Below are 27,352 nucleotides of genomic sequence, written 5' to 3' on the forward strand. Positions count from 1 at the left end.
TCAATTGAGCAATATTAGTAGCATTATGTATTTCATTAAAATCTCTAAATGCAATTAAACGTTTTTGAATTAACCAACATTCGTCAACCCAATGACAAGTAATACCCATATAAGAATATCTTTGGAAAGAATCACTCCATATGTCGGAACATATAGAAAAATTTTGATTTAAATTCTTAAAATGTTTTCGTAAATCACGTTTTCTTTCTTCGGCTTGTCGCCGAATATTTTTGCACATAGAAGTTCGACCAATTTTTTTGGCGGCCGGATTATAAGCATTTTTCATAGTATGTTCAAAAGTATATTTATCAGCATGTCTAAAAGGCAAATGCTCCATTGAAACATAACGAGCCATGTAATCTCGAGCATTTTGTGGATCAAATTTCCATAAAACATTACCTTGTTCATTACCTTGGCGTTGGAAAGCTTCGGAATGTAGTTGAGTTTGAGTTGTATGGATTCCATACTCGACAGTGTACCTACTCTCCATGTGCCTTGCGAGAGTGCCATAACCCCCTCCCGCTTTCCATTGATAAGTAGTGTTGTGTTCGCTATTTTATTAACACGCCGCAAGTGTACGGGTGCAATTGTGTACAGTAGCAAGCAAGGTCGTATTCCACAGAGATTGAATTTACCAATTCCTATCCTAAATTATTCTACTCTATCTGGACAAACGAAATTAAGAGTTTTTGTGTTTAAACTAAATAAATAAATAACAGGAAACAAATAAATCAAGCTGGAAAACAAAGAAACAGGTAAGAGAAGAATTTCCAAGGTAAAGGTTTCAATAGATTCTCCTAACTAACATGTTCAATTCAATTAATAAGACGATTCCTAAGGCAATCTCTAAGCTAGTTCATACTCACTCCCGTGGCATACAAACCGTTGATTACATGCAAGGCTACCATCCCTGGATCACACTTCTAACATGTAACTCCTAAAAGCTCATAGGATTAACGCCCTCACAAATATCAATTCCCTTTAGAATTAAATATATGTGTTCTATGTTCTTAGTTCAGGTAATAATTATCATCTCCCGATCTCAAATTAAAACCTATGATTATGCTAAATTGGTGGCCAATCAATAAAGCAAACAATTATAACAAGAACATAGAAAGGAATAACAATCTCAATTAATTGAATCAAACAGTCAGAAATTCAAATCATGTCTACTCCCTAAACCCTGGGAAAAAGGGATTTCAGCCACACATAGACATATGACTAAAAATCAATATCTCAATAAAACTGTAAAACATTCAACAATGAAACCGTAGTAGAATCGAGAATCTTCAGTTCTTGCTTTGGCTCCGTCCTCCGTCTCTCTCAGCTCTCAGGAAAAGTAAAATATGATACAAAGTGATAAAAGGTTGCAGATAATAAGTTATTGGGGAGTATTTATATGCCCTAGGTCTTGTAGCTCTCAAAAATACCCAAAATCGCCAAAAAAACGAATTTTGGGGGGAGACACGGCGACTCGCGCGGCCGCATGGCTGGCCCGCGTGACGAAACAGAACTCCTGACAGCTTTGTGCAGCAATTTTGTTTTGGCTCGTTCTCCCTCGTCCGAACTCCGATTTATGATCCGTTTATACTCACGAACTCCTATTGAGATGAACTACAACTTGTATTTCAGCCAATTCTTCCAAATTCTGCTTCATTATTTCTGAAAATTCGTTCAAACACAAGCAAGTAACAAGTTCTTGACCATAAATGAATATAAGCTCAAATAGACCATCAAACACACAAAATCCTCACAACTAAGCATAAAAAATGACACACCTAGAGGTAAAAATGCATGTTTATCAACCCCCAAACTTGAACTATTGTCCGTCCTCGGACAAAACAAAGATGAACCAAGAATGAATCAACAAGAGCGCAGAGAAAAGTGGATAACATTGTGGCTTCAGATTTGTCAATAAAAATACCAACATGCATTTGTATCTCCTATCATCAAGATATCACACTCATGACAAACTTCAAATTATGGTCTCAATGACTTGCAATCCTAGCCAAAAAGATATAGAATAGAATATAAGAACTCTCAACTCTCAAGTGTATCAATTAACATGGACGTGTATACGCTCAGTTCAAGCAGAACAAGTACTCAACCATAAGCTTGTCAATCGTCTCACATCTCCACCACTCAATGTGTGCTCCTATAACCAAGATCAAAAAGATCTTTATTGAGGGTTGTAATGTAGGCTCTTTCATAGGATAGGATATATTTGGCTAAGTGACTAATAAATACTCTCAATGTAGCACAATCACCAACCTTATAGCATTCTTACTCAACACAATCCTCCACCTCCCATAAACCAAAATTTTCAATACAAAACCATCACAACTCATCAATTATTCCTCATGACATTATGACTTTCTAAAGCATTCTATGTACCTCTTTTCTTTCTTTCTTTTTTTTCAACTCTTTTCCTTTTTTTCTTTTCTTTCTTTCTTTTTTTTTTCTTTTTTTTTCAAACAAGTCAGGGTACTAGGATTTTTTTCAATCAAGAACAAAATTTACAATTCATGATCACTCATCTCCGCAACGCCAACTATCTCCCATCAAATAGTCTCCAAGCTTCCACCCATAGCTAAATCAAAGAATATGGAAAAATAAGGCTCAAATGGGATGAACTAGGATCATATAAAGATATAGGACAAATAAGGGATAAATAGGCTAGCAAAGATGGCCTTCTATCATCTCAAAGTTATTAAGCACACTATGTGACCTCGAGGGAGAAACCAAGACAAGTTCTAGTGAGAAACAGGCATGCTCGAACAATCACTCAAGAATAAGAAATAAGACTGTAAAAATGGTGACAGTCAAAGCTCAAATCTCACAGCTTATTTCATTGATTGCAAACACATAGAGACCATGCTTATCATTCATCATTCATGCTCAATCTCAACAATATCGACACAAACACATGCAATTTCACAAGTTTTAAACAAAAATCATCATAAGCCAATTATCCAAACAATCTCTACACTACTCACATCATCATCAAGGTAACATCACAGAGAAACTATCAAGGCAAGACTAAAACAAACTCAACGACAAAACAAAAACAACCAAAACAAAAAGTGCACCCACAAAGACACATCCCCCCAAACTTATTCACCACCAAGGAGAATAAGTTTGAAAAGAAATTGTGGGGTACAAAAACAAACAAGCGAACAAAAAGAAACGAACTAACCAAGATTGGGTTGCCTCCCAATAAGCGCTATTTTTAACGTCGTTAGCTCGACGATCCAGCAGGTGTAGGTGGTGGCCACTTTTCATCAAATTTGAGTACATCATCTGTTGCGAACCAATGATAAGGTGGTTTTCCAACCTTCAAAATTTCTTGAAAACTATGGCCATCCTGTGAACAATCAAAAGTACTACCACACTCCAAAAAGTGTTCATCAGATGAATCAAAATTAAAATCAAAAGATGGAGTTAGATAGAAGCTAAAGAGACAAGCCTTCAATGATTTCCCTTTGTCGATGCAAGTGTCGACTACATTTAGGACATTGCGCTCTTCAACACTTTTAAAATTTTCATCCTCCAAGCTCATCTCAACTTTCCGAACTTCTTGCTCTTCTTCTATCGCTTGAGGCTCTTCATATAAAGTATCACATTCGAGCTCATCGGTCATACACTGCTCTTTTGGATTCACTACGGTATTGCTTGAGAATTGGCCCGAGTGATATAAATTGCTAATAGCAGTGGCTATTTGAGTCATCTGAGTCTCAAACGCCTTCATCTGAGTCCCCAAAGCAGCGGTGGTAGACTCAAGCTTCTCCATCCTCTCATCCGACTTGGAGATAAATTTCATCACCATCTCTTCCAAATTAGGCTTCTTCTCCTCATTGATGACTCCATTGGTGACAGAGAAGCCTGATGGAGCCAAAAGCTCGTTATTTAGATTCTCATAAGATAAATTGGGATGTGGGCACCCTCCATGATAGAACTGGTGCCCACTCTGATTGTTTCCCTGTTGTCCTCTTTGAAATTCACCCTGCTGAAAATTCCTAAAATTCCAATTGCTGACAAAATTTGCCTCTTCCATCAATTTTTCACAGCTGACTCCATCTTAGCAATACTCAAAGCATTTATCTTGGAAGACAATGCAGCGATTTGAGTGGCTAACAAAGTAACTGAATTAGAATTTGTGGTGGCAGCAATATTCTCCAAATATACCCTCTCGGCTGGCCATTGATAGCATGTAGTGCCCATGCTATCAAAAATCTCCATAGCTGCTCATGCACTACCTGGAAAAACTCCAGAACCAAAAAATAAGAACCAAAAGAAAAATAGAGAAAATAAATAAAAATAACAAAAAAAAAATCAGATTAGTATCAAATAATCAACAGATAGTACTGATAAAAATCAATCCCCGGCAACGGCGCCAAAAACTTGTTCGCTATTTTATTAACACGCCGCAAGTGTACGGGTGCAATTGTGTACAGTAGCAAGTAAGGTCGTATTCCACAGAGACTGAATTTACCAATTCATATCCTAAATTATTCTACTCTATCTGGACAAACGAAATTAAGAGTTTTTGTGTTTAAACTAAATAAATAAATAACAGGAAACAAATAAATCAAGCTGGGAAACAAAGAAACAGGTAATAGAAGAATTCCCAAGGTAAAGGTTTCAACAGATTCTCCTAACTAACATGTTCAATTCAATTAATAAGACGATTCCTAAGGCAATCTCTAAGCTAGTTCATACCCACTCCCGTGGCATACAAACCGTTGATTACATGCAAGGCTACCATCCCTGGATCACACTTCTAACATGTAACTCCTAAAAGCTCATAGGATTAACGCCCTCACAAATATCAATTCCCTTTAGAATTAAATATATGTGTTCTATGTTCTTAGTTCAGGTAATAATTATCATCTCCCGATCTCAAATTAAAACCTATGATTATGCTAAATTGGTGGCCAATCAATAAAGCAAACAATTATAACAAGAACATAGAAATGAATAACAATCTCAATTAATTGAATCAAACAGTCAGAAATTCAAATCATGTCTACTCCCTAAACCCTGGGAAAAAGGGATTTCAGCCACACATAGACATATGACTAAAAATCAATATCTCAATAAAACTATAAAACATTCAACAATGAAACCGTAGTAGAATCGAGAATCTTCAGTTCTTGCTTTGGCTCCGTCCTCCGTCTCTCTCAGCTCTCAGGAAAAGTAAAATATGATACAAAGTGATAAAATGTTGCAGAGAATAAGTTATTGGGGAGTATTTATATGCCCTAGGTCTTGTAGCTCTCAAAAATACCCAAAATCGCTAAAAAAACGAATTTTGGGCGGAGATACGGCGACTCGCGCGGCCACGTCGCGTGGCCGCATGGCTGGCCCGCGTGACGAAACAGAACTCCTGACAGCTTTGCGCAGCAATTTTGTTTTGGCTCGTTTTCCCTCGTCCGAACTCCGATTTATGATCCGTTTGTGCTCACGAAATCCTATCGAGATGAACTACAACTTGTATTTCATCCAATTCTTCCAAATTCTGCTTCATTATTTCTGAAAATTCGTTCAAACACAAGCAAATAACAAGTTCTTGACCATAAATGAATATAAGCTCAAATAGACCATCAAACACACAAAATCCTCACAACTAAGCATAAAAAATGACACACCTAGAGGTAAAAATGCATGTTTATCACGTTGCAATAGTTGCAATAGGCAATGAACCTCTCGGGAGCATTTGGACCATCATTTGGATTTTTAGGGGCGGGTTCCCTCCTAAAATGTTTAGTGAAAATGTTAGAAGAAAGTAATTTACTCTTACCCTTACCCTTACCTCTAGTGGGAGGGATTTCCTCCTCAACGTTGTGACGTGCTTGCTCGGCTTCCTCCTCCGCCTCTTCGTTATGCAAAGTACGCGCATATTCTTCATCCTCCGGTTCTTGAAGTTGTCTAGCATATGCTTCACCCACCAAATCGGCAGCCTCCCGGCGTGCGCCGGAAGGTCCTCGTTCAACTGGCATTTTCACCCTTCTCCTAGAGGATGATGATGGAACTTGAACATTTTGAGTAAACTCGTGAGAAGTGGGAGTGCTATCAATATCTTCTTCGGGGTCGACATTGATAGACTTGCCACGGTTACCACGACCATGAGACATGATAACAAATAAACAAGTAGAGAAGAGAATATAGATAATAGAGGTTAGAGAATAATGAGCAAGAACAATAAAGAAAATGAGCAAGTGAGTGTAGTGATAGTGTAATTGAAATATATAGTATAGTATAATATTTAGTACTTAGTAGTAGTACTAGTAGTAATATAATGTAAAGCAAGAATAATAAAGTAAATGAGCAAGTGAGTGTAGTGATAATGTAATTGAAAATATATAGTATAGTATAGTATAGTATTTAGTACTTAGTAGTAGTACTAGTAGTAATATAATGTAAAGCAAGAACAATAAAGTAAATGAGCAAGTGAGTGTAGTGATAGTGTAATTGAAATATATAGTATAGTATAATATTTAGTACTTAGTAGTAGTACTAGTAGTAATATAATGTAAAGCAAGAACAATAAAGTAAAGCAATTGAATAAGCAAGAGAATAGCTAAAGAATTATAGAGCAATTTAACAAGAGCAATAGCACATAAAGAATGGAGGAGAAATAGAAGTAGAAGAGTGGAGAGTGTAGAATTGATAATACAATGAAGTGATTTTGAAGGTGGAAGAAGGGGGGTATTTATAGATAAAATTGGGTGGGGAAAAATGTGAATTAGATAAAATTGTGTGGGGAAAAGTATAATTATAATGTTGAAAATTTGAAAAAATAAAATAAAAAATAAAACAATTCAAATTTTGAACTAAAGAGTAAAGGGCCGGTCAAGGCCCCTAGGCGCCTAGCCCCCTGCCCCCCTGCTCTCCTCGGCCCCCGCGCCGGACCCGGCGGTTCCGGACCGAACCGGCGGGCCGGACCGGCGGTTCAGGGTTGGCAACCCTTTGAACCTTAACCGGCCCGGATGAACTGGCGGTTCGGCCCTGAACCGGCCGGAACCGTTGACCACCGGGCCGGTTCAGGGTCGAACCGCCGGTTCCGGTCGGCCCTTGGCAACACTAGCTGCTCCACATTAAAAACACTTGAAACGATTGATACAAATTAGATTTTTTTCATATCATTCGATTCAAAAGGTAGCGCACAACACTTGGGATAACTGGTACGAAAGAAAAATCTTTGTACCATTTTTTCCAAGAGGTAGCGCACAAAACTTGAGAAGACTGGTACAAATGAGGTTGTTCGTGCTATTCATCCCAAGAGGTAGCGCACAACACTTAGAACGATTGGTACGGATAAGGTTCTTTCGTATCATTCGTTCCAAGAGGTAGCGTGCAACACTTGAAACGATTGGTACAAATGGAGTTTTTTTCGTACCATTCGTCTCAAGAACTGGCGGAATCTCTAGGGACGAATGGTACAAATGGGTCCATGTGTATCATTTGTCTAAAAAACTAGTGCATCCCTTGGAACGAGTCAGGCATGCAGCATCATGACACGCATAGTACAAATAATTCTCTTCCTCAAAACTGAATGAAATATCACAATAAGATCTGGGAAAAAAATATATGAAGAAACACAAAATCGACTAGTTAAACACCAAATATGATATGAAAAGTATATTCGGAACCCTAAATAGAATAAGGAGATGAAGCACCAAAGTCACCTGAAAAATATATAGGGAAGATGCCTGAAAAAGTATAAGAAGAAGATGATCGGATAAATAAATAAGGAGAAGGAAACTTTTTTTTGAAAACCAAGACGAACTCATATATTAATAATCCGTTGACAGCAAATCATAAAACCATCGAGGAAAATCAGCAATCCAACAAACAGGTTGCTGACAAGAGCGCGCAAATTGTGCGAGATTATGAGCTACAGTATTCGCCTCTCTATACATATGATTAACACTAAGGGTGCGTTCTCTTTGGTTATAGATTTATCATAGAAAAATGAATGATAAACAAAATTTCACCCTTTAAATCCTTCCTTTCTTTTCCCTCATTTCCTATTTGACCCTTACTCATTCCCCCCTTTACACTAAAAATGAGGGATATCATTATCCCTCCAAAAATGGTGTGATAATATTATCCCTCATTTGTAGTGAAAATGAGGAATGAGTAAAGGTTAAATAGGAAATGAGGGAAAAGAAATGAATGATTTAAATGGTGAAATTTTGGTTATCCCTCATTTTTCCATGATAAATTTACAACTAAAGGGAACGCACCCTAATAAGCATAGACGATCGAGCTAAAACAAGAATGTCTAAGATGTCATCTGGCAAAAAACGACCCTCCTCAGCCGGACAAGCCATCACCCTCACCGCCGTCATAGAATCAATAAGCAACTTTTAAATAAACACTTAATAATATAAAGGTCGTCGTCTAACCAAAAGGAAATTGTTTAAAAAAGAAATTGTTTTAAAAAGAAAAAGTTCAATCAATAACTATGAAGGAAAATTGTTCAAAACGCGGCTTGAAAACTTAAATCTTCTATCAAAAACTTGTAAATTGGACTAACATGTTGTTTTTACTTTTTTGTATAATTATATAGAGATACACTCTCGTCGTGAAGCAAGTCGCATAGATACGGCTGGGTCAATCGGACTTGACCCGATCAGCCAGCCCTTGTCCGCACATATTTCGTCCGTCTCTAAAAATTGTGACCTTATTATTATATTAGTACGTTCTTAAAAATTGTAACTTTTCTTTATTTAGAAATGAGCTCACAAACTTTTTCTCTCACTATTTTCAAAAAAGTGTGAGATCGAATCTCCACTCAAACACAACTACTACGTTTTTTTAAAACTCGTGTCATATCATTTGGGTTGCAATTTTTTGGAACGGGGGGAGTATATATACTCCATACAACAATGAAACATCTTTTAATTTATTTTTAAAAATAATTTCATTAACTATCGTCTTTAAAATTTTCATATATTTACATACATTATTAATAATTGATCCGTTATTTTTTTTTAAATAATATTTTTGTACTCATCAAATATATAACTAGCTCTTCTTAAAACATGTGCACCTTCACTTAGAAAGACTAGCAGAAAGAACGTACGTTGTACATGTAATTAATGTTATTTTATTTGATAATTTATTATTTTAAAAAATCTATTAATTCATTACTTTTATTAGATAATTTATTGGATTGATATATTTATTTATAAGCCTTATCAATACCTATAGAAATATATCACATAGATTTAATGTAATATCTATTCTTATAAATATATAATATGTAAAATAATTTTAAAATAAAATATATAATAGGGATAAAATAGGCAATCCACAAGTTGTGACTTAAGATGCCTTAGGCTCTTTTTCTATTAGTATAGATAGACTAGTGTGTAACCCGTCGAATTTCGACGGGTATCATTTGGTGTTATAATTTATATTTAAAAAAATGTAAAAATTATTTCTTAATATATTTATAAATTATGGAGATTATTCACTAAAAAAACTGTTAATATGATATAGGTCTACGGTACACATCAAACTAAAATGAAAAAATAAATTAAAGAGGACTTTCATCCTTAACATGACTTAGCGAAACGTATATTCGAAAAAATTATTTGCCACCCATACCCGTGGATACCCCCACCCGTCGGGTATCTGCCACCCGTTACCCGTCGGATACCCGCCACCCACTACCCGTCAGATACCCACCGAGGCTTGAGAGATGGGGGACGCTGCTGCTTCTCGGTGTCGACATCCTGCAATCAACCACCCAACAAATGCAATAAATCACCCAATAAATAAATCACCACGAAACTGCAGCAAATTTTAGAGAAAATTTCAACTTCTTGTACACTACTATTTGCCACTCTTATCCGCGACCCGCAGATACCCGTCACCCGTCGGGTATCCACGAACCTGCTACTCGTTGGATACCCGCCACCCACTACAGCCTCAGTTTTCAAAGTATGGAGATAAAATCCAACAAATCCAAATACAAACTAAATTGGTGTGTGAATGAATGGACCACCAAAAATTTAATGCAATTCGAGCAACATTCTCACAGAATAATTTCTTTTTCACGATATCCCAAGAGTTGTTTAATATTTCACTAACTCGGTGTTACTTAAAATATATACTGAATCACATTTTGATTTAGATTATTAAAGATTATTTTGCAAGATTGAATTCTTCATGCACGAATTAAGTAGAGCATTATGCAAAATGTTACTTTTTGAATCTTGGGACCAAAATTCTCTTCCTTTTCGTCGACAAACTGCACAACCCAAGAAATGGTTTATAGGCTGAAGATGGAAAAATTAACAAAACATTAAATCCAAATTTATATTGCATAATGGTGAGTATATGAGTAACCTGTCCGGTGAGAGTGTATAATCTGTTGTAAATCCCAATATTAAAGTCTACACATAAAAAATTCCATACCTTTTCAATCTATTGCTTTGCTGAATCTATCGACCTTAAAGAGCAATATATATGACAATCTTAATTCACCTAAAAATCGGCAATAATATTACAAAAATAAGCAAGTAAAGTTGGATGACAAAGATATAATATTAAAAAAATAAGCGAGTAAAATAAGTAATTCCTCAACTTCACCAGAAATGGAACTCCAACGCTACTGCAAGAAAACTAACTGATTTGATATGGTTGAACACTAATGATTTTGAAAGAGATGATACAGATATTTACAATGTCACTAATGATTTTGAAAGAGAATGAACGTCGGCGGCGGAGCAGGGGGCGGGGCAAACACTAACCGGAGACGATCGACGGCGGCCGGAGCAGCGACTGTGAACGGCTGATAAACAAAACACGGATCTATTATGAAAAAATATGAGAAAAATAAGAAAAATGCACCAAAAGTTTATGAATAATCACAAACCTTTCAAAATAGGGCAAATACACCGGCGGGGGCGGAGAGGGAGGCGGCGGAAGGCGGAATAATCAAAATGAGATATGAAACTATAAATATTTGAGAGACAGAGAGATGGTTAACATCGAGCGACTCAAGAATCTTAACAGAAGAGCATTAAAAGGGTTAGCAGGAATTTGGGCAGAAAAAATTCACTGATGGGAGCAGACAGGAAAGAAACGGAGAGATAGGGTCACTTTCATTCATAGTGCAACTAAACATAAGAAAATCCAACAAAACAACAATCAGTGCATCAAAACCATTTGATAATAATCTATAGGGTTAATTTGTTTTAAATCCATAAACTTTACACCATTTTTGATTTCTCCCAAAATAAATAAAAGTTTGTTCTAAATACACAAACTTTCATAATTTTTGGAATTTCCCATAAAATTCAATTTAGATAAAATTGAATCTGACCTGAGGCTGAATTTTACCAACCTAGAAGATATATATGATGTTATATACTATAAAACTTGGATATTTTAATTATTGTGAAATAAATTGTACCAAATTAAACTTTTAAGATATTGCACGACAACAAAATCCAACTCTACGACAGATTTAATTTTATCAGAATTGACTTCCGTGGGAAATTCCAAAAAGTGTGAAAGTTTGTGTATTTAGAACATATTTTTATTTGTTTTGGGAAAAACCTAAAATTGTGTAAAGTTTGTGGATTTAAAACAAATTAACCCTAATCTATATAAGAGTAAATCCAACTTAAACAATAATTTTGATTATGCACGAGCAACCAGAATCTCACCGAAAGGGATCGGGATGCAACATAATTGACAGCCAATTGAGTCGGGCCGAGAGAATGGTGGAGGCGGGGCGATTGAGGGGATGCGGTAGAATTGACAGTGAACTAATATTCGTTTACAATATGGGATTTTTAACTAGGATGGTAAACAGACTAAATCGTTCGCAAATTATTTGGAGCTCTGCTCGAAAAAAGCTCGTTTAGGGAAATCGATAAATAAACAAATTAATATTGAACTTGGTAGTATTCGGCTGATTAGCTCGTGAACTAATTCGTTAAGTGATTTAACTTGAAAATATAAATTATTAGTTGGTACAATTTATACTTATCTACTATAATTAGTAATAATTGTATTAAATTTTTAATTAACTCTATTTTTTATAAGAAAATAATTAATATATTTTATTAATTTGAATGATATAATTTATTTTCAAAGGAAAATAATCAATATTTTGAATATAAATATAAATTTAGAAAGTTCATATAGAATCAATTAAACTTATAGCCTCAAATATTTGGTAAACAAAGTTTCGAATATAAATATAAATTTTACAATCAATATCATTAGTGCATTAATATATGCTACACATTCAATTGGAATATAAATAATATAGGTGAAAATATTATTTTGTCATTATATTAAAGAATCCTTTTTATCCATATAATAAATTAAATTTACAAACTATATAAAATAAATAAATAAATAAATAAATATAAAAAATTAAAAATAAAGAACATAAAATAAAATCAAAAGATTTCGATTTTTATAGAATAAGAAAATAATAAGAGATAAAAATAATAAAATGTAAGAGAGAAAATAACTTTTGATAAAACTTTTAATTTGTAGTATAATTTTTAATCTTAAATTATTGTTCACTTAATATATATCAAATTAAAATTCTTATCATGATCTTCATATTTAGTATTTTACCATTGGTTGAATTGTATTAGTTATTAAAAATAGAAAGACTTCTCAAAATAAAAATTAAAAAAGAATGATAAGAAAATGAAGATAAAATAGAGATAAAAGTTAAAACACATAATTCTTTCATCCTTCTTAAACCCTAATTCCTCTTCTCCCTCGTCTGCATCTTCAATTCCGGAGTTTGGGGACACAATAACAGATTCAAGCAAAGGTATTTATGAAAAATGATTTCGCCTTGCATTTTTTTTTTATAGTGAAGATATTGAATGAATTTTGTTGGTGTGATTACTGAAATTCATTTTTTATGCGTAAAATTGCTGAAATCAGGTCTGAAATTTTGAAATTGTTGCCGAAATCATATTTATTTAAATATGCCTGCATCTCCCGATTGCTACATTGTCGCCTTGCCTTGAGGAGTTAAATCATCTGACTCAAGGGCTTTGCTTTTTGGTGTTAAACAGAATGAGTTTGATTGCGAAATTGAGGCATCATGTATGGTCTCCTTGTTGTGTTAAGGTAATTGGGGTGAGGACTAGACATTTCACTCAAACTACAACATCGCGAGATGAAGTAGTAGAATTCGACCAAAGAATGCTCCCTGCTGATTATGATCCTGCAACTTTTGATCCCACGGACCACCGTGGCCCTCCGACCACGAGGGTTTGGAGGCTTGTTGATCAAGTGTGTGGACTCACACTTGCTGAGTATAACCAACTCTCCACCATAATGATGGACAAGTTCTGTTTCATAATGATGAAGAAGTTGACGATGAAGGAGAGGTTTGAGATCATGGCTCGAATCCAATGTGCTGGCGCAGAGGCTGCAGCAGGGAAGGAAGAAAAGAAGCCTGAAAATGCGACATTTGAGCTGAAGATGGAGTCTTACGAAGCAGCTTCAAAGCTCAAGATAATCAAAGAGCTTCGAACTTTTATGGACCTCGGACTGAAAGAAGCCAAGGATTTGGTGGAGAAGACACCCGCTGTTCTTAAAAAGGGAGTCTTGAAGGATGAAGCAGAGAAAATTGTTGAGAAGATGAAAGCCCTCGGGGCCAAAGTCATTATGGTATGAGCTCTGTCTCTCTTGTGAGAAATCTTGTATGCATAATTATGAGCATAGAGATTTGCTTCCCAATAAAATTTGTGAAGTTTTGGTTTTCTTTACCTATTGACTATTGATGGGATTTCTTCCCTTGGTTTATGATTTCTGACTGATTGTGAACAATGCAAAAATTGAGTTTTTTCATTAATCTTGCATGCTTCGATACTCTTGTTGTGGGATTTGATTCAGTTGTTGAGCTTATTATACTGTTTTTCAACATATACCAATCAAAGAAAACTGAAGAGAGAGATGTTCCCTTTTTAACTTTCTATTAAAAGGTGATCTTGTTTATCAACTGTATACATCAGATTAGCCCAAAATAGCTTCCCATCACAGGTAGATTAGTAAAGTAATCTAGCATTTTCTAGGTTAGAACTCTCAAGTTTGGTTACCACTTTAGTTATCCGATACAAAGATCCCATGAAACGAACTACTGCTCGATCTCTAGTAGAGTAAAAAATGTAACAAACAGTATTCTTCTGCAGAAATATGCAGCGGCATCATACCATCCCTCATTCAGTTTGTTGTGGTCCGTAACATTAACAATCGAGTGCTGATGCTCGAAAATTCAAATATCCCTGCAACATGGAAGTTTGTTATAACTTGTTTTATCTCGACCTATTTGTAACCAAACCAAACTACGACAGCAAGCTTACCATTTGGTCCCAGTGCAGTCCAGTGGTCATTCCTTCATGCACCAAATGCACCTATAATAAGCAATCGTCACTAAACCAGAGCGAGAGAGAGAGAGAGAGAGAGAGAGAGAGGGAGACAGACAGAGATTCACCTTTTCTTTTCCTGAGATGATTTCCTCTGTTTTAGTCTTGCCCTGAATTAATCCTTGAGATTCATGAAGAGCATAGTTTGATGGAGAACTGGGGTGCAACACAGTTTGGACTGCATTGTTGATGCTCTCACACTTTCTAACAGCCTCTTCTACTGCAGCAGTAGCAATTCTGTAGGTTTCTTGGCATAACGAAGCTACATCGCCAAGTTTACAAGCACGCTGGTATAAATCACTGTATCGTTCATTCCTGGATTCGATTCCATCAACTTGTCTTGCTCCCTCCCCATTCTTCACGTTCTTTGTCCATCGCCTCAAGATATATTTAGTTGGGATGGTATTCACACCACAAATTTGTAGAACAATCATCACATGTCTACAAAGAAAACCATTATACTCAAACATGCGGCATGCACAAGATGCATCAGCTGTGTCTTCATTCCATGTAACAAGATAAACCTGGTTTTCTTCAAAGTCGTGAACCTTGAATATATTCGTTGCATCATCGTCTCTACCTTCCAGCTTTGGGTGACAAGCAACCACTCCCAAAACCTCGACTTGGAACTTCTTGAATACGGCATGAGTGTATATCTGAGCCATTTGTTTCCCATAAGGAGAGGGGGACTTCAATCCTGGTTGCCTCTGCCAACTATCAAACTCTGATTTTGCTTCATCTTCACATCTCTCATGTAACATTATCTTATACTGTTGCAGAAACTCCTTCAAACTTGCCTTACGCAGCAAGCATCTGTCTAAAACAGAAACAATGCTTTCCAAACGTTGTGGAGACGACAACCCTGCCAAGAATGTGTCCTTCATATACATCGGAACCCATCTCAGGCGATCATCATGCAACGACTCAATCCACTTATCACTCCTCAACTCGAACCTATCCACCAATTTCCACCAACTTTTCTCAAACTGTTCTTCAGTTTGAGACTTCAAAATGCACTTATGAAACTCGTCCACCAACTCCTTGTGCTGCCTCATCGCATAACCTAGCTTCTCCGGGATCTTACTCAACACGTGCCACAGACAGAAACAATGGCGAGAGGCGGGAAGAACTTCATCAACAGCCTCCTTCAGCATGGGGTCCTGATCAGTCAGTATCACCTTAGGAGCTCGCCCGTGCACTGACCTGAGCCACGCACGAAGCAACCAAGCATACGAAGATTTACTCTCATCAGCGACAAAACCACAACCAAGCAACACGAACTCAAAATGATTGTTCATGCCAATAAAAGGTACAAATGGCAACTTAGACTCATTCCTCTTATACATAGTGTCAAACAGCACCACATCTCCGAAGTTCAGATAATCAATTCTCCCTTTTGCATCAGCCCAAAACACATTCCTCAGGAGCTGCTTTTTGTTCAAATCAATCGCGTAAAAGAAGAAAGGGTTATCGTCTTGCATACAAGAGAAATACTCGAGCAATACCTGCACATCTCCCTCACGGAAGCCTGAAATTGAGCCACTCGAGTTCAAACCAGTGCTTTCATGTCGAGCCAAGCTAGGACACATCTTCTTCCTCCTAACCTGCGCAGAATTTGAGCTACATACATTTCTCAAACCAGCACTGTCTATAACGAGATCATGATTATGCTCCTTTACAAAACTGCTCACAATCCACCTCCCATCCTGCCTCCTCTTAACGTGCATACAAGCTTTACAATCTGTTTTCGACCACGATCGATTAATACGACCTCGTTTCTTCTTCACATGAGCATTGCGTGTGAGTTCTGAACTCTCAGCTAAACTGCTAGTTTCTGGCTTGGCTCCATATCGAGTACACACAAACTTAGCATCGATGAACTTACCAGAAATTCTCGATCGACGGCTGGCCTTTATGATGGCGGAAAATCCAACGGATAGTGCGTGTGCTTTGTAGAAGTTGAAAGCCTCCTCTTTTGACTCGAATTCCTTGCTCTCGTGCGGCTCAGATGATTTTCGACTGCTCGTTTCACAGTCAATGATGATTGGAGCGGAATCAGCTGGTTTATCTCCTCCATTGCATGATTTAACTCCTGCACTGTCGTTACGGTTTCCAGTTGACGGATGCGGAGGATCAAGTCTCATTGAGGTATCAATTCTGTTTCTTTTACGATGAATTGGAGATACAGAGAGAGACTACTGATGCCACTATCACAACTAAGCAACTGCACACAAAAAGCACACACTGCGCATAATCTGCAAGCTGCAACAAACAGAGAATTTGTAAAATCACACACATGTATATACACATAGAGAGAGAGAGAGAGAGAGAGAGAGAGATTACTGTTGACGAAGACCGTTGAGCAGTGAGCTGTGAGATCGTAGCACAGCAGGGATCTGTACTGAGATTTGGGGGCGAGTACGAAATTGAGATTCCAAATTCTCTGACTAGGGCAATGGGAGTTCATTTATCGTACTCGCACCTGCAGTCGCGACTCGCGACTCTTTTTTGAACTGGGTATTCTGGGCCAGTCCAATTTACGAATTAGTAACGCTGAAACCATTTTCTGTTGTCAATAATCCAAGACCCATTAGCCCATAATAAAATAATAATAGTTTTTTTTTTTTGAATTTCTTTGATAAATATGAAATGTGATTAATTTATATGGAACTATTTTCAGGAAACTTGGGGCCAGATGCTTATACAATTGGACAATTCTAATTTATTTTGATCAGAATCTGATTCATGATTCTATCACAACAAGATATACATTTTCCCCTTGGAATAAATAGATTACTCTCCCATCATTGAAACATCTCTCTAATGGGAGATGACACGAATTTTTATAAAAATTAATTATGTAAAAAATGAAAATTGGTGGATTCATTTTCATTAGTGACAATTGGTATAAATATATAAAAATTGTAAAGATGTAGTTAGTGAAATTGTATTAAAAAATAGACAAAGGATATTTTAGGGACAAAGGAAAATAAAAATAAATGAAGATGTTTCAGGGATGAATGAAGTAAATCAAAATAGCATATGTTATATGTATTTTTTCTTGCAAATTTTACTTTTTTTTTAAACAAACGAATTTTTCTTTTTTTAAGTTTTGTATTAAATTTACTTTAACCGTGTTACATTGATCCTCTTAATCTTTAATACTTACAGCATCTGGCTTGCTGGGCAGGTTCCGCGCTTTAGCAAGCCCCGCCCAGTGCCATGCCCAAGGGCGGCTCCTAGAGACCAGCCACCCTCGATTGTCGTCCGGCCAATTTTATTATTATTATTATTATTATTATTATTATTATTATTATTATTAGTGATTTACAAAAAAAAATTATATAAATCCTTGCGGTCATAAAATCTCAATGAAATCTCGCCCGATCATGATTAAACTTTTAGATCCGCTACCGGCCACGTCAGGGGGCTCAAAGCTGGGCTCGAAAGAGAGTGTGGGTCGTGTGCATTGCACGCGCCCCCTTAAAAAAATATTTTTTCTTAATTTTAAAAATATTAAAATAATTTTAATTTTAATTTTAACTAAATATATCTTCTCTTTTTATAGTGCACTTCACATTGTAGAAAAGTACACATTTTTACCCGTGGAATTCAATACAAAATCAAATTAATGTAGCTTTTTTCTTTATAGTACGTCCACTATACAATATTGTAGACAAGCCTACATTTTTTCAAAAAGTTTTCATTATAATTTTTTATTTTTTATTTTTTTATTTTAAATAATTGTAATTTTCGAATTTAAAAAATTTGATATTTATCAAATCTTGAAATATATAATTTTGAACAAAAAAAAAATTATAGAGCTTATAATAGAGCCCCCAATGTGGAGGAGGCTTTAAAGTGGAGACCACCGCTAAAGAGCCATCAAAGCAGCTCTTATTGGACTGAGCTCTAAGCTCTTGAGATCCTTTCTTTTTTTGGTAATTTCTTGATGGTTTTACAGCATTTGAAGCGTTAATTTCATTTTATATTTTAAATGCACGCTTAACTTCGTAATGCAACAAAAATTAAAGGATGAGATTTTTATGTAGCACTTTGAATAAAATAAATAAGTTAAGTATCACACCCCATAAATATATAAGTTTTGTAGCACATTCTTAATGGTCCCCACCACATCTTTGACTTATTTAAAACTTTTTGTTTTCTTTAAACAATAACAAACGTGGCTATAGAATCTTCTATCATTATCAAGATATTATTTTTTGTCTTATTATGTTTCTCTCTCTCCAAAATCGTATTCTGATATGTCTTATTAGGGTTTAGGGTTTCTTTTCTTGCATGTACACGAACCTTGTTTCAAAAGTGCATGAATTTTTTCACCTATTCAGCCGAAAAGTGGTCAAAACAAGAATCTTGTTTCAAATCATTCCCAAAAAAAAGAATCTTATGCAAATATTGAGAAGACCGTGCACTATACACGGCTCTCTCTCTCTCTCTTCTATTATTCAGCTTCCAAATTCAAAAAAAAAAGAGAGACAAAAACCCTAAACACCGTGCACTCCATACACTCCATACACGCCTCTCTCTCTCTCTAAGAAACTCCAGCCACTATGAGTTCAACGGAATCAGATTACGATGGGGAAGAGGCACAACGAGGAAATCGCCCGAGTACATCAAGGAGGAGCGAACAATACCCGACGCCGAATTCGGTAAGTAACCGTGGCCTATATTTGTCAAAATTTGAGTTTATGTGTTTTGTATTGTTAAATTATGCACAATAGTTGATTATTAGGTACACGGTTGTAGCATTTGTTAGACAATTATAGTTGGTAATTTGCGAAATTTGGAATCTGGAAATTATTTTGAACAACCGTGTACAACCGTGTACGGTTCTTCAGTACACGGTTGTACACGGTTAGACAATTATGTTACACGGTTAGGATTAATTGATGTAATATGCCTTAATTGTGTATTTTAAACGTATAAATATATTTTTCGTACACGATTTAACCGTGTACAACCGTGTACAACCGTACACGGTTTGTTCATCCATACACGGTTGTACACGGTTTCTCTAGAATGGTACACGGTTGATTTTAAATCATGTAATATGCCCTAATTGTGTATTTTAGACGTATAGAGGTATTTTTTGTACACGATTTAACCGTGTACAACCGTACACGGTTTGTTCATCCGTACACGGTTATACACGGTTGTACACGGTTGGTCTAGAATCGTACACGGTTGATATTTTTTGATACTAATCATCATTTTGAATTATTTTCAGCCTCCGATGCATGTTTGGTTACGTCCGTACATGCAAGGTTATAACGGACGAATCAATCAATCACTACATCAAGGACAAGACATTGAAGGAAGTGGAGACCTGTCTTATCCATTACCGGTGTTTTGAAGAATTTAAAAGAGGTCCGTTTGGGCATTTACTTAAGTTGAAGAGGCAGGATAGTGCGAATGCCGCACTGCACCATCTTCTTGCACGGGAGTTGTATGACCAAGCATTCGGTCCGTGGGAGAAGTGGTTCCACGTTGGTGGACACGACATTCGATTCGGCGCTTTGGAGTATTGTCTGGTGACGGGGTTGTGCTTCGGGCCATCCCCGCAGCGTTTTGATCCTAATGTGGATCACCGTGTTGGGAAGCAGAGTCTATGGCACCGAGTTTTGAAATGCAAGAAGGTGGAAGTGAAGGATCTGCGCAAGCGGTTCGTTAACCGCAGTATGGGCAATAGTGCCCAGGATTATTTGAGGGTGGGCAATATTCTCGTGGCGTATGATCTCATCTTCTGTCGGGATTATAAATACGTGCACGATTGGGTGTGGGCACTGGTAGAGGACGATCAGGCATGGATCGACTTCCCGTGGGGCTCTTACTCATTCCAAATTTTGTGCCATGGGATGAGTGTGTTGAAGAAGCATCCCTCGGAGATTACCGGTACTAGGAGGACGTACCACTTCTATGAGCCCATATGGGCATTACAGATTTGGTCGTACGAGGCCATTCCGAGGTTGGGCCGCGCGTGTGGGGCTCGTGACACGAGCTTCCAGATGCCACGATTGGTCAACTGGACGACTTGGAGGTCGGCTTCTGACTTCGCCCACTTTTTTTATGCTGATGAGGTACTTATTGTTGTTTTTTTTACAGTTTCAATCCTTTTATTATGTTATGATTAACGAATAATGAAAAATGATCGATTCATCTTTGTGCAGGACGAGTGTCACCGGACACTCGAACCGGTCGAGGAGGAGAATGATTCATGGTATTTGCAGACTCTGAGGCTTCCCGACCCTTTTTCTGTACGATACCATCCTGGAGAGAAATATGCCGGCTTGACAGAGCCACTTGTACCGGAACCGCCTCCTCCTGTTAGGCCTCCTCCTGTGCAGAAGAGTAGCTCACGAGCAGAGCCTGTTCCTGTTAGGCCGCCTCCTAGTGCCGAGGAGTAGCTCACGAGCAGAGAAGGCTCGTGGGAAGCAGCCTGTCCATGTTGAGCGGCATAGGCAGATGTATGCTGATCCGACTGGTAGCCCGTCGAAGCGGCCTAGGCCGCAGGAGTTCGATGATTCAGGGCCTCGAGCAGATCCAGATGCTGATTATTGGAGGCGACGTGACGAGGACTTGATTGCCCGTGTCACTGAGAGCGTGACACGGGAGCAGATCCGGACCGTGATCCCTGAGGTGCGGCGGGCGATTGTAGACGACGACTCCGAGCATGGACTGGTTGCCAAAATTACACGAAAGGTCGTGGCCGCTGTGAATGATATCTTCGGTGGGCGATCTTCTTCGAGGAAGCATAGATCATCATCCAGCCATGCCAATCGTCATAGACACGGGAGTGAGGAGTTCGACCAGCCGAGACCCAGTCACAGACGGTCTACATCTCACATTCCTAGTCCTGGGCGATCATTTCATGAGGATCCGCCTCATGTGAGCCATAGGCACTCAGTTGGAGACCTGGATCGGCAGCATCGGAGTCATAGTCGATCACATCATGGAGAGGATCCGCCTCGTGGCAGTCAGAGACGATCAGAGCATGGAGAGGATCCACCCCATGCGAGTTAGCGGCGATCTGCCTCACGTCACAGTGAGAGGGAGGCATCTATGAGGCGATCAGCCTCACATCGTCAGCCGAGTCCAAAAACGCCTATCCATGGAGATGACGATGTCCAGTTCAGCTGGACTACTGACGAGGAAGAGGCCCAGGATGTAGGGCGGCCACGACGCCCGATTAAGCCGTCTACTCTTCTACAGAGTCCGTATGTGACTGATGGCCCACTTAACACTCCTACGGCAAAGAAGGCTGCTTTCTGCCAATTTAGACAGATGGGCGACGATGCATGTGTTCCTGTAGTGGAGACTGGATATATGATGACCCAGGCCTTGTTTGGGCGTATTTTGGATCGTCGTGCTGAGTTCGATGCTGAGGTATAATATATTCGTAATATTGTATTGTTTAATATGCGTTGTGTTACTAACGAAGTTATGTTATTTTGGATGCAGATTATAGACCTCTGGATTTTGAAGCTAAATCGAAGGATCATGGTCAACCAGGAATATATAGTGCATCGGGGTCGGACTCAACTCCAGCCGGGTATTAGTCGAGTTAGAACTCCAGTGGCTGCAACCGTTTTATATGTAAGTTTAATGTAACTTTGATTTATTTTGAGGCTTCCAATATATTGCTACACTCATCATCTCAATTATTCATGTTCAGGATACCCTATACAGAGAGTATGGTATGCTGCATCCAGAGGATCCCCAGGGGAATGATCCACCAGAGCGAAATGCATACACACATTAGAATGTGCCCTACAATCTCATCACATTGTTCCAGGGCACTGATGCAGATCATACGTGGCATTGGTTGGAGGCTAATGAGGTAAGCTTAGTAATTCTTAAGGGCAATGCGACATTACTATCAATGGGGTTTAGTTTCTAAGTTTTTTTCGAATCATCACTATCAATGCAGATTCTTACTATTTGCAATGTCAACGCGAGTCATTGGTGCACTATGGTCATTTCTATCGAACAATGGGAGGTTCGAGTGTATGATTCTCTGTCACATGTTGAAGGGGTCACATAACGTCGACGAGCTTCAATGAGGTGCATAACTCGTTTGATGCCTAGATTGTTGCATACTGTGGGGTATTGGGATAACAATCCCAACAGGTTTGTGCATGTTGCTGATTCAGAGATGGCGTACGTGATGATGCCCCACAACCAGCAATTTTTGCAACAGGACAGCATTAGTTGTGGTGTGTATGCATGTGCTTACTTAGATCGTCTGGTATGTGGAAAACCGAAACGGGAACGGATGAGAACCAATAGGGATGTAGAAAAATATCGCTACATGGTAGCTGTTAGGATATGGGAATTGTGTACCCCAATTCCCGCTGCTTTGATTTGATTATCATTTTGTCATTGATTTGATTATCATTTTGTAATTGTCATTGATTTGATTATCATTTTGTTTAAATGAATTTGATTTGATTGGGGTCTGAATTTGTTGTTGGTATTTGTTGAACTTGCTTTAAAATTCGAAAAATAGGTGATTTTGGGGTGAACAAGAGCTCTGTACACGGTTAGGCCCTAACCGTGTAAGGTTTCTCGAACCCGTGCACGCAACCGTGTACGGAAGAACTCGAAACCGTGCACGGTGACACGGGTTAGTACAGAGACCTTGTTCACCCCAAAAACACCTGTTTTTCGAATTTTAAAGCAAGTTCAACAAATACCAACAACAAATTCAGACCCCAAACAACAAGTAAACATCCAACAACATTCCAACAACATTTTGAAGATCAAAGATTCAAAATCACTCACGACCCAACATTTTGAGGACATGCATTCCTAGTGTGTGTTCCACTCCTACAAATGCCGCATATCTTCTTTCGCCGCCTTCGTGCATCGGGTGGTTGCTCGACACCCTCCACCGGCACGTTCAAGTCCAATGCAAGTACTTGCGCTTTGCATCTCTGGGCATTGTGACCTCTACCCTTGCAACGTGAGCATACTTGAGGTCGAGAATTAGGAGAACCCTCAACTGCTGAACGAGCCCTACTCAACTTCGGTCGTCCCGCATGGACCGTGATATCCGGGGGTTTCACAACATAGGCTGATATCTCATCGGGCACATTCCAATACGTAGGATGTGGAACGGGAACAATACGCTCCATATATGTGGCCAACAGCACGGATTGTTTGAAATATCTTCCAACAAAATCCGTGACTTGCAGTCCTGCACGCCTAATAAAATGCAAAGATAAAAACATAAATTTACAAAAAATTAATACAATATGCAAAATTTGTAATAAATGAGGTACCTAATAGCGGCACAAGCATGACGACACGGAATGTCATCCAAGTCGAACTGAGCACAACTACAAGTCCGATTCTCGAGATCGACAATGTAGAATACATGATCATCCTCAACACTAAACATGTGCGTCGTCGTCCCTCGAACAGCCAATTGCCGACCCACTTCGACAGCCACATGCAACTTTCCCTCTACTACCTCAGTCAACTCATGTGACCTCGATGCAGCCGAGATGCGTCGCCTATCGAACCATTTCTCCATAATGGCTCGATAGGTCTCGAACAATGAAGCAACCGGGAGGCGTCGTGCCCACAACAGTCTACTGTTCATCGTCTCGGCAGCATTCGACGTCATGAAGCTCGTGCGTCGTACAGGGCACTTGGACCTGGCCCATCTCTCCACACCAATAGCGTCGAGGCGGGTTGACTTTCAGTAGTTGAAGCGCAGAAAAATTCCTTTAAAAATCGTCTGATCGATAGGAATATGTCGCTGCTTTGAAGACTGCAGCTACATGGTGCCCATAATGCGCGAGATTCTTCTGCAGATGATAATAGGACAACCCGTGAGGGACGTTCGGGTAGACACACTCCACAGCATTTCTGATGCTCTTGTGCTGATCAAACACAATCAAGAGATCATCCGGCTGACCAAAGCAAGTCTGCAGTCGGTGGAAGAACCAAGTCCAAGACTCGTCGTTCTCGATAGGACCAAGCCCAACTGCGAGAGGAAATATTACTTCGTTCCCATCCTTTGTAACAGCGACGAACAAAATATCGCCGTTCCTTCCCTTCAGATGGGTCCCGTCTACAACGATGACCGGCCTCAAGTAACCCTTCTCAAAGGCAGCCACGCTCTGTCCAAGTGCAACAAACATATGATGGAACTTGCCATCATCCTTCATCTCAAGGTCATATAATGTGCCGGGATTACTCATTCTCAGCATATACAAATACGATGGGAGCATCTGATACGAGTTCCCAAAATCACCATACGTCATCTCAATCGCGATGTTTCTTGCACGGAGAGCGAAGCTGTAATTGATCTCAATACCGAATAAGCGCTGCATCTCTGACATCATCTCCTTCGGCTTCAAAACGACCCCCTCGCCTACCAATTTCCGTGCAAAATATCTTCCAACAACCCTCGCCGAAATCTGTCTCGGGGCAGTGCGATTCAAATCCGTGTGGCAGGTATGATCCATCACCACCTTGATCACTCTCCAGATCGATGCACTCTGAACGGCTCGCAGCATGAACGGACAATCGTTGCCATGCTTGCAAACAAACCACAAACGGGTCGTACTGGAACGATCCACGGCGTACTTCACGTGATTCTCCATATGGTACAGGCCAACAGCGATCGCCAAATCATCCTTCGACCGGAATAGAGCCCCCACTGATAATATCCCGCTCTCCAATACGTTTGAATCCTCCCAACCTAATGCCGGCGCATCGTCAAAATCGAGGACTGCAATCCCCCAGTCACGTGCCTCAAGCTGCTGAACTCCAACACGAGGCTCGACATCGGGCTGATCATCCGATGTGAAATTCTGAGGCCCTGTCTGTCTCCACGCTTCCTATTCAGTCGACACTGAATCCAATATCTCTCTGTGCGTATCGTCTCTTCTTCCTCATCCGAAGACTCGGACTCGTCTTCCTCCTCCTGCGACGATGAATCGTCCCTACTATCATCGTGTGTCGGGATACTTCTTCCAACGTCCGTCTCGATAGGAAACATAGTAGACCGCTGTCCCTCATAATATACCCGCTCTTGAGTCTGAGGAACCGAAGCCGCAGATTGTTTGCCCTTCTCGATCACGTAAACAACGGGATATTTCTTATGCTCGGAAATCAGCCGGTTCAAATCTGAATCAGCCTTCAAAGCCATTTTTATTTTTCGCCCTTCGTCCGTGGTCGATGTGTAGAAAAGCATATAAGTGGATCGACCATCCTCGTTTAATTGATCGTGCACCTCTTGCATCAACTTCGCATGACAAAGGTCTTCCTTAGACATGTACACGACAACCTCGTCGCCTCCTTCATACTCAGTTAATTTCCACTGACCACTGTGCCGTATAACAATTGCTTGAAACGACATCTGCTTCAAAACGACAAAAATACAACATTTAAATACACAAACAGGAAACCGTGTACCCCAATACATCAACTGAATATACAAACATGCTAAAAATAACATCAAAATCATATTCAACCCAACCGTGTACAGCAAAATAGACCACCGTGTATAACCGTGTACACAACCGTGTACACAGAAACCCTAACCGTGTACAGAAGAACACTAAGGGTTCAAAAATAAGGTAATTTGCGTACAGAGTGTTTTTTTATGCCGTTTTTTAGTCCAAAACATGTAATAAGTCATATATATAACATAATTATTGAAATAAACAACAAAAAATCACTAAAACTCAAACCGTGTACAACCGTGTACTCAAGAACACAAACCGTGTACAGACGAAATTTTAAAAAAAATATGTATTTCACATACCTTATGTAATACAAGCCTTTAGATGATTTTTTTTTAATTCGGAGCAACCGTGTACTACCGTGTATGTGTTTCGAGAGGATTTTCTTCTTCTTTCTTGTTCAAATGAGTGATGAATGAACATTTGGTTGGTATTATTCATTAACTACCTACCAGCAACCGTGTACGGACCAATTAAGTTCGTAAATTTAAGGTTGTTTCCTTAACAAGTGTGTATGACTTTGAGTTGGTATAAATGCACCCAACAACCGTGTGATATGGTTTTAATTCCCACATAAAATCACGCCATAAATTCATGTGCACCCATAAATCATACACAAGATATCAGCCTATGGGAATCAAAATTTCTCACATAAAATAACGCCTCATTTTAACGTGAATAGAGAGAGAATCAGATTTTGGTTTTACTTTCTTATTTTTAAATAAAAAATAACTAATATGTCACTATCATTCACGTTATTGACTTGTACTTATGTACTTTAGGTCAAATGTGCTACAAAACTTATTTTTTTATAAGCCTTGATACTTAACTTATTTATTTTATAAAAAATGCTACTACTATGTATTATATTGTCACAAAATTAAATTCCTGGAAGTTAATGCAATAAAGTACGAATTTGATAGCTTAATATAATACGCTTTAACTTTAGCAGATTGATTGTATATCAAGGGGATGTTTACTTTGCATCATTGATAAATTGCATGATTGAGTATTTTCATCCCCGAGAATAGGATTGCTTCAATTCCACCCTTTCAATGGAATAAGAATCAAATAAAATTAGTCTGAGTGATAAAAAATAATCAAGAGCCTTGGGATATTCCAAAGTTTCAATTCATTAAAGTAAATAAGGGATTAGTCTTGCTATTTTTTATCTATCAAAATTAATCTTTCAAAATAAACGTCCCTAAGAAAATGCAGGCTTGGCAAAATGAATACATAGATCACACAAAACAAGCAACACTGGAGTATAAAAAAGAAAAAGAAAAAGGGTTGGTCTGTGCTCTTTTTGTAGCTAGGCTTGTGTGCCATCAAATTATTGGCAGTAGGTTCATGAATCCATTTATGTGCTATGAACATACATCTCATTCTCTCGAAATTTGGTAGATAACCCTCAATTTCAGCCCTTAA

At 38.5% G+C, this 27,352-nt stretch overlaps 3 protein-coding genes and 1 long non-coding RNA gene across 7 annotated transcripts; 1 reads left to right on the forward strand and 3 right to left on the reverse strand.

The window, feature by feature from the left end:
- Nucleotides 1-9,458: 9,458 nt before the first annotated feature.
- LOC131026259 (uncharacterized) lies at nt 9,459-11,189 on the reverse strand. Its single transcript, XR_009102230.1, has 3 exons — nt 10,892-11,189; nt 10,220-10,807; nt 9,459-9,746 (listed from the first exon to the last, which is right to left on the reverse strand). It is a non-coding gene; the product is annotated as an uncharacterized LOC131026259 (long non-coding RNA).
- A 1,482-nt stretch (nt 11,190-12,671) lies between these two features.
- Nucleotides 12,672-13,872, forward strand: LOC131026261 (uncharacterized). 2 transcript variants are annotated; one of them, XM_057956060.1, is made up of 2 exons: nt 12,672-12,820; nt 13,071-13,872. In XM_057956060.1, exon 2 carries the CDS (start codon nt 13,072-13,074, stop codon nt 13,675-13,677), a length of 606 nt encoding a protein of 201 aa, XP_057812043.1. In that variant the 5' UTR covers nt 12,672-12,820; nt 13,071; the 3' UTR covers nt 13,678-13,872. The 2 variants fall into 2 exon arrangements, with proteins under 2 accessions (XP_057812043.1, XP_057812044.1); XM_057956061.1 differs by having other exon boundaries at nt 12,676-12,820; nt 12,937-13,872.
- A 62-nt stretch (nt 13,873-13,934) lies between these two features.
- On the reverse strand, nt 13,935-16,955 carry LOC131026260 (protein FAR1-RELATED SEQUENCE 1). Of its 3 annotated transcripts, none has more exons than XM_057956058.1 (4): nt 16,770-16,955; nt 14,495-16,650; nt 14,364-14,414; nt 13,935-14,285 (listed from the first exon to the last, which is right to left on the reverse strand). In XM_057956058.1, the coding sequence occupies exons 2-4, from the start codon at nt 16,568-16,570 to the stop codon at nt 14,247-14,249; spliced, it is 2,166 nt and encodes a 721-aa protein (XP_057812041.1). In that variant the 5' UTR covers nt 16,571-16,650; nt 16,770-16,955; the 3' UTR covers nt 13,935-14,246. The 3 variants fall into 3 exon arrangements, with proteins under 3 accessions (XP_057812041.1, XP_057812040.1, XP_057812042.1); XM_057956057.1 differs by having other exon boundaries at nt 14,495-16,688; nt 16,770-16,936; XM_057956059.1 differs by having other exon boundaries at nt 14,364-14,395; nt 14,495-16,688; nt 16,770-16,925.
- Nucleotides 16,956-23,224: 6,269 nt separating this feature from the next.
- Nucleotides 23,225-24,075, reverse strand: LOC131025738 (uncharacterized). Its single transcript, XM_057955525.1, has 2 exons — nt 23,729-24,075; nt 23,225-23,651 (listed from the first exon to the last, which is right to left on the reverse strand). Exons 1-2 carry the CDS (start codon nt 24,073-24,075, stop codon nt 23,225-23,227), a joined length of 774 nt encoding a protein of 257 aa, XP_057811508.1.
- Nucleotides 24,076-27,352: the final 3,277 nt, after the last annotated feature.

The sequence above is a fragment of the Salvia miltiorrhiza genome, chromosome 5, assembly GCF_028751815.1.
Source record: "Salvia miltiorrhiza cultivar Shanhuang (shh) chromosome 5, IMPLAD_Smil_shh, whole genome shotgun sequence".
Lineage (NCBI taxonomy): Eukaryota > Viridiplantae > Streptophyta > Magnoliopsida > Lamiales > Lamiaceae > Salvia > Salvia miltiorrhiza.